This window comes from Corythoichthys intestinalis, chromosome 3, assembly GCF_030265065.1.
Source record: "Corythoichthys intestinalis isolate RoL2023-P3 chromosome 3, ASM3026506v1, whole genome shotgun sequence".
Lineage (NCBI taxonomy): Eukaryota > Metazoa > Chordata > Actinopteri > Syngnathiformes > Syngnathidae > Corythoichthys > Corythoichthys intestinalis.
The window spans coordinates 60,668,359-60,676,121 of record NC_080397.1 but is presented as its reverse complement, the minus strand read 5'-3'; the positions used below and the strand labels follow the sequence as shown (position 1 = coordinate 60,676,121).

Genomic DNA, 7,763 nt, shown 5'->3' with positions numbered 1-7,763 from the left:
AATGATGACAAGAACGGTGAGCAAAAATCCCAGAACCACACTGGGGGACCAAGTGAATGACCTACAGAGAGCTGGGACCACAGTAACAAAGGCTACTATCAGTAACACAATGCGTCGCCAGGGACTCAAATCCCACACTGCCAGACGTGTCCCCCTGCTGAAGAAAGTACACGTCCAGGCCCGTCTGTGGTTCGCTAGAGAGCATTTGGAGGATTCAGAAGAGGACTGGGAGAATGTTATGGTCAGATGAAACCAAAATAGAACTTTTTGGTAGAAACACATGTTCCTGTGTTTGGAGGAGAAAGAATACTGAATTGCATCCGAAGAACACCATACCAACTGTGGAGCATGGGGGTGGAAACATCATGCTTTGGGGCTGTTTTTCTGCAAACGGACCAGGACGACTGATCTGTGTAAAGGAGAGAATGAATGGGGCCATGTATCGAGAGATTTTGAGTGAAAATCTCCTTCCATCAGCAAGGGCATTGAAGATGAGACGTGGCTGGGTCTTTCAGCATGACAATGATCCCAAACACACAGCCAGGGCGACAAAGGAGTGGCTTCGCAAGAAGCATTTCAAGGTCCTGGAGTGGCCTAGCCAGTCTCCAGATCTCAACCCCATATAGAAAATCTGTGGAGGGAGTTGAAAGTCCCGTGCTGCCTAACAACAGCCCCAAAACATCACTGCTCTAGAGGAGATCTGAATGCAGGAATGGGCCAAAATACCAGCAACAGTGTGTGAAAAGCTTGTGAAGAGTTACAGAAAATGTTTGGCCTCCGTTATTGCCAACAAAGGTTACATAACAAAGTATTGAGATGAACTTTTGGGATTGACCAAATGCTTATTTTCCACCATGATTTGCAAATAAATTCTTTAAAAATCAAACAACGTGATTTTCTGTTTTTTTTCCCATATTCTGTCTCTCATGGTTGAGGTTTACCCATGTTGACAATTACAGGCCTCTCTAATATTTTCAAGTGGGATAACTTGACTAAATACTTATTTGCCCCACTGTACAAATGCCGTTTTCGGGTCAAATTTGGTGGGTGGCGGCTTATAGTCAGGTGTGCCTCATAGTCTGAAAATTACGGTAAACCCTATCCTTATAATGTGAATTATTTTCATTATGTTCAGACATAATATAATCAAATATATCAAACAACACTTGTATGAAAATAGTTTTAATAAATCTAGGGTATTTAATGTACAAAATATACAATATGATGTATATAAATAGACAAACTTTTCCATATTAAAGATGTGTAGCCCATTGTAGCATCAGTTTTTGCCTGCGGAAAACATTATTTGAGCAGGCGGGGATGTCGTGTCGCTCAGTGACAGCCGCACTCTTCAACGATCATGTCCTCGTGATGGCGTAGGGTCAGGTCGTCGTTCTCGTAGTACAACATAGACAGAGGGCCGAGGCGGGTCGGTACGCAGGACGGGCAGCTCACCCTCTCTGGGTGCCGGTGTTTCAAAAGGCTCTGCAACAAAAAGAGACGAAACATGAGTCAGCAGTTCTCCTTGCATTGATGTTGAAGAAACCGCGAATAGATCTTACCTGCATGTACGCGTGGTTGGTGGGGTTAAAGGATTCATCCAGGGGTGTCGGACACTCACCCTCGCAGCGGTAAGCATTGAAGCGTTTGGGATGCACGATCCACTCGTCCCAGCCGATGTGCTCGAAGTCCACCCACATGTCAACTTTGCGGCAAGGGGGCCGCTGTGCCTCGTGCGGCGGCCCGGTCGACAATGGGCCGGGCGCCAACATCATGCTCTCCATCCTGTTCCTTTTGTGACGCCGACTCGGGCCCTGGTTGCCGCTTCGCTCCGTAGTGACGTACTTGGAATTTTCCACAGTATGGATGAGGCTATAGGTGGAGTGACCCTTCTGAGGGAGCTCATTTTTAAGGAATATCACCATCATTGCTTGAAATCTACTCGGACTTGGATTCTTGAATAACCCCTTGCTGGGTATCTCCTCATAATCCCCAGAACTGCTCTCAAGTTCAGCTTCAGGTTCACCTGAGGCCTCCTGGCCCGACATCCTTTGTCCTTGGTAGAGCCAGTACTTCAAAAGTGCAGTTACGTTAAAAACCTTCCATGAAGACTTGCCGACTGAAGTGGTGACGCTTCCCAGAAATAGGCGCTCGTCCCTGCAAGACGGGCCTTCCTCATGGTCACACTTCCGGGAGTGATACAAATCCACTATATCACGCTTGCCGGCGGGTCGGCTCGGCAATCGGAGGCGCAGCTCTGCCAGCTGGACTCTGTCGTTGGTCGAAACAGACGACATGTCAAAAGCAACAGTCCATCTATTGTCCAGCTGATGGAAACCTAGGGACAAAAAGTAAAGTTAGGGGTCGTGCCGGGGTCATTCCACCCTTCAAATTCGAAATAATCGACATAGAAAATACTCAAATATGCAGTTTCTGAGTACCGTAATTTTCGGACTATAAGCCGCTACTTTTTTCCTTCATTTTGATACCTGTGGCTTATAGTCCAGTGCGGCTTATTTGTTGGTTTTCTTAGGTAACACTTTATTTGACAGCGGTGTCATAAGACCGTCATAAGATCATCAAAATTATGAAATGACACTATCATGGACATTACTGAATGCTTATGTCATTAAGTGTCATTTGGAAAATTATGTCACTAACTCAATTTTTGTCCATCTTGGATCTTTTGCATCCATTCAAAAGTGAGATCATTTGCCGGATAACACTTAATTACATCTGTTATAAGCATTCATGAATGCTCAGGACAGAGACATGTCATAATTATGATTGTGTAATGACAGTCTTATGGCACCACTGTCAAATAAAGTGTTAGTAAATACCATAACTAGCAATTGATGAAACAATTGGAACAGTAACTGAAGAAATATTTAGAACAGAACATGATTTTTGATTGTTATTTACATCTGTAGCGCTGCAATTTATGCTAAGAGGCATGTTGGATGACAACAGTCAACAGCAGGTGGCAGCAGAGGTTGACTGTCTCCCACAAGGGAGCAGTGATGGCCAAATGAAGCTTCTTGAAGCAATAAAGCTTTGCAGTAATTGGTTCAAAGTTTAATGATGGTTCTTTTGGTCTAATGACAGTCGGTTGTATGATGCCGCTGTCAAATAAGGTTGTACCGGTTAATATCTTTTGGTGTAAATATCCCATGATAAAGTGAGGACAGCTGCGGCTTATAATCCAGTGCGGCTTATCTATGAACAAATGCCGTTTTTGTGCCAAATTTGGTGGGCTGCGGCTTATTGTCAGGTGCGCCTTACAGTGCGAAAATTAGGGTAAATTTACTTGTCTTGAGACTCAACCTGACAAAAAAAAACATAGACTTCACTATCAGTTCACAAGACGGCTCCTACAGACATTGCGCCACGGCTTTCCGTAGGGAGCCGGGCCAGGCAGAAAACCGTGGCGGCTTTCACTGCGATAAACTCAAACATGCAGCATTCTAACGCCGAATTTAGGTGGAAACAGGCAAACATTTACTGCATACAAGCAGGCAGGAGTGTCTCGAGAGTAATTTGGTCGAGGATTCACGGATATCATTAGATAAAATAGCACCATGCGGATACACAAAAAAGTTGCCGAAAATGTCATTGCATGTCGTTGACTTTCCTATATATGAATTTAAAATTAAGACTGTGCCGGTAAAATGTTGTCAATAAAAGTTGCAAAGATAAAACAAACAACAAAAATGAATGAAATGAACAAAAAAAAATATGTTTACAATGGGTCGAAATTATATTATATTATAGACGGCCATTTGCTTTGCTTAGCCAAAACCACCTGAGGACAGATTCTGGATGCGGCATTTACTTCTCCACTAAGACAGAAAAACGTGCGTGCTCACACATGCATACACACACACAGCTGGGATGTCAGTATGTACGAGCATGGGTTAAGCTACTATCCAAGCATATATCTTGTAAGCTAACCCCGCCACAAAAGTCAAACTCCGCGTATGACCATGCGTGTGCTTTGAAACGTGAAAAAAATTAAATTGATAGGAAAAAAATAGCTTAACTTTAGTATTCTGACACCTGTCAATGACCAATGTGTTTTGGTGTACCTTTAAGCCTTGACAGGCCTATATGTGTCTACACACATACCTACATTATCTCCAGGTACACATTCACGCACTCGTAGGCACTGAGACATGCACGCTCCTCATCACAGTTGTGTTCCAAGACCCTTGGAGTAAATCCATCAATAAGTTCCATGGCTTGTCATTTGTTTTTGTTATATTATGCTGTTTAGCGTGCTAAGGCTAATCGTGAGCTAATGCTGATGCCAGCTAATGCTAATTGCAAGCTAACGCTAATTGCGTGCTAACGTTCTAATGCTAACACAACCTAGCGATTAGCTGATGGAGTTTTTTTTTTTGTTTTGTTTTTTTGTTAACCATACAGTTGCAATTAAGTTGCCACAGTTATATTGTTAATGTAGTACTGTAGCATTGCTGCCTAATGTAGGGTGACCATATTTTGATTTCCAAAAAAGAGACTCTCTCTTTTAATCGTTTGACAGCCCTAATATATATATATATATATATATATATATATATATATATATATATATATATATATATATACAGTGCCTTGCAAAAGTATTCGGCCCCCTTGAATCTTGCAACCTTTCGCAACATTTCAGGCTTCAAACATAAAGATATGAAATTTAATTTTTTTGTCAAGAATCAGCAACAAGTGGGACACAATCGTGAAGTGGAACAACATTTATTGGATAATTTAATCTTTTTTAACAAATAAAAAACTGAAAAGTGGGGCGTGCAATATTATTCGGCCCCCTTGCGTTAATACTTTGTAGCACCACCTTTTGCTCCAATTACAGCTGCAAGCCGCTTGGGGTATGTTTCTATCAGTTTTGTACATCGAGAGACTGACATTCTTGCCCATTCTTCCTTGCAAAACAGCTCGAGCTCAGTGAGGTTGGATGGAGAGTGTTTGTGAACACCAGTCTTCAGCTCTTTCCACAGATTCTCGATTGGATTCAGGTCTGGACTTTGACTTGGCCATTCTAACACCTGGATACGTTTATTTTTGAACCATTCCATTGTAGATTTGGCTTTATGTTTTGGATCATTGTCCTGTTGGAAGATAAATCTCCATCCCAGTCTCAGGTCTTGTGCAGATACCAACAGGTTTTCTTCCAGAATGTTCCTGTATTTGGCTGCATCCATCTTCCCGTCAATTTTAACCATCTTCCCTGTCCCTGCTGAAGAAAGGCAGGCCCAAACCATGATGCTGCCACCACCATGTTTGACAGTGGGGATGGTGTGTTCAGGGTGATGAGCTGTGTTGCTTTTACGCCAAACATATCGTTTTGCATTGTGGCCAAAAAGTTCAATTTTGGTTTCATCTGACCAGAGCACCTTCTTCCACATGTTTGGTGTGTCTCCCAGGTGGCTTGTGGCAAACTTTAAACGAGACTTTTTATGGATATCTTTGAGAAATGGCTTTCTTCTTGCCACTCTTCCATAAAGGCCAGATTTGTGCAGTGTACGACTGATTGTTGTCCTATGGACAGACTCTCCCACCTCCGCTGTAGATCTCTGCAGTTCATCCAGAGTGATCATGGGCCTCTTGGCTGCATCTCTGATCAGTTTTCTCCTTGTTTGAGGAGAAAGTTTGGAAGGACGGCCGGGTCTTGGTAGATTTGCAGTGGTCTGATGCTCCTTCCATTTCAATATGATGGCTTGCACAGTGCTCCTTGGGATGTTTAAAGCTTGGGAAATCTTTTTGTATCCAAATCCGGCTTTAGACTTCTCCACAACAGTATCTCGGACCTGCCTGGTGTGTTCCTTGGTTTTCATAATGCTCTCTGCACTTTAAACAGAACCCTGAGACTATCACAGAGCAGGTGCATTTATACGGAGACTTGATTACACACAGGTGGATTCTATTTATCATCATCGGTCATTTAGGACAACATTGGATCATTCAGAGATCCTCACTGAGCTTCTGGAGTGAGTTTGCTGCACTGAAAGTAAAGGGGCAGAATAATATTGCACGCCCCACTTTTCAGTTTTTTATTTGTTAAAAAAGTTTCAATTATCCAATAAAATGTAGTCCAGTCAATACAAATACACACAGTAGGCTATATGCCAACTAAACATTTTTATAAATTACTATCACGACAATTGTCCTTGACAAATTGTTATTCCCATTCAATTGATATTCTCGTTCAATGTTCTAGATTGCACACAAACAAAAACCGAAATAAACTGACAAACTATTCAACGAGCATGTTTCCAAACATAGCAGTTCAAAACTACGTTTCTCATAATGCCTAGCGTGGTTTAGCTTACTGATAGCTAGCTGAGGCAAAAATCAAACGTTGCTATAAAAGTTTACAATCATCGGCGTTCTGCATTCGGCAACTGTGATACATTTGTAATTTTGCCTCATTTTGTTTACTCAAGTTGCCGGCGCATCAATCTACACTTCATGTTCACCCTGAAATACCTGCAACATGAAGCAATTATCAGAGAGAGAAAAATAAGGGCCTAATGAAACCTTTTTTTCAAATTTATAAAAAAGAAAAGTTAATTGGTATGTGTAATAAGCGCTCTAATATCTATAACCCTTGCTAAATCCTGTTTTTTTTTTCTTATGGAACCTGCAGATGCATGTGTTGACTTGCATCCATCATTTTTTTTTTCCAAAAAGAAATGTCAAAATTCTGAATTAGTCTCAAAATCATGAAATTATAGGTGTATCAAATGTGACACATTTGGCAATAAAGGGTGAAAACAGGCTGCGCAAATAGTTTTAGAATTTTGGCAACGAATGATCAACAAACGCACAACACAGAAAGTTTTGGAGCTTCATCTACGTCGTGCTGAATCCATTTATACTCGATTACTAAAATATTTGATAGCTGCAGGCCTATTACTATGTAGTTAATGTAAAAAGTTCATTTTTAGAGCATAACTCGTTCAGTAGTAATCAATGAGTTAAATTCCACTGGTCAGTGCTTCATTTTAGTTCTAGTAGTGAGCTGTTGTCAACAGTTTTGACTCAGGCTTGTGGACTGGACAAACCAGATCCTTGGACAAATGTCAAAACACTTCATGTGGGAGGCTGATTAGCAGAGGATGTGTATTGAACCCCCGTGCAAGGCCGTCTGAGGGCTAATATACACGCCCTCGCACATAAAAGCCTTTAAAGTGGAAAAAGCATTTTGACACTTGCAGGGCTGTAAAAATGGAGGAGGGTCAGGTCATAGATAACAGCAGTTTTTGAAACTCCACACTTATGGCGAAATAAGAAACTATCATGCTCTCGCAGTGGACTCACCGTTCGCCATGAGACTAAGGATGGAGTCCGACTCCCGCGCCGTCTGACTGTCATCAGAGTCGATAGCCGCTGTTGACGAGACGTCGGTTGCCCTGAAAGAGCGATACAGCTGCATCATGTACAGAGGGAACCTGCCGCGAGGGTGGAGGGAATTGTTCTCCTCTGGCCCGAGCATAGTAGACGAGACCAGACCGAAAGAGCAAAAAAGAAGCATGTAGAGTTCCATTTTTGAGGTTAAGGTCTTCTTCCTTCCTGCTTCAGCTGCTCTCAGGCAAAAGTGATGTGCAGACAGGCCCCTTTATAGCAAGCAGCTGCCCTTTGATGACCCCTGACCACTTCAGGCATCCCAATGGGCCCTCTGATCATCAGAGCACACCAGTGACAACAACAAACAGGACAACACACACACAAAAAACACCATTTATCCAAGG

General features: G+C 42.3%; 1 protein-coding gene across 1 annotated transcript; it reads right to left on the bottom strand.

Moving 5' to 3' along the window:
* Nucleotides 1-1,332: 1,332 nt before the first annotated feature.
* spaw (southpaw) lies at nucleotides 1,333-7,558 on the bottom strand. Its single transcript, XM_057832636.1, has 3 exons — nucleotides 7,333-7,558; nucleotides 1,563-2,338; nucleotides 1,333-1,485 (listed from the first exon to the last, which is right to left on the bottom strand). The coding sequence occupies exons 1-3, from the start codon at nucleotides 7,556-7,558 to the stop codon at nucleotides 1,333-1,335; spliced, it is 1,155 nt and encodes a 384-aa protein (XP_057688619.1).
* Nucleotides 7,559-7,763: the final 205 nt, after the last annotated feature.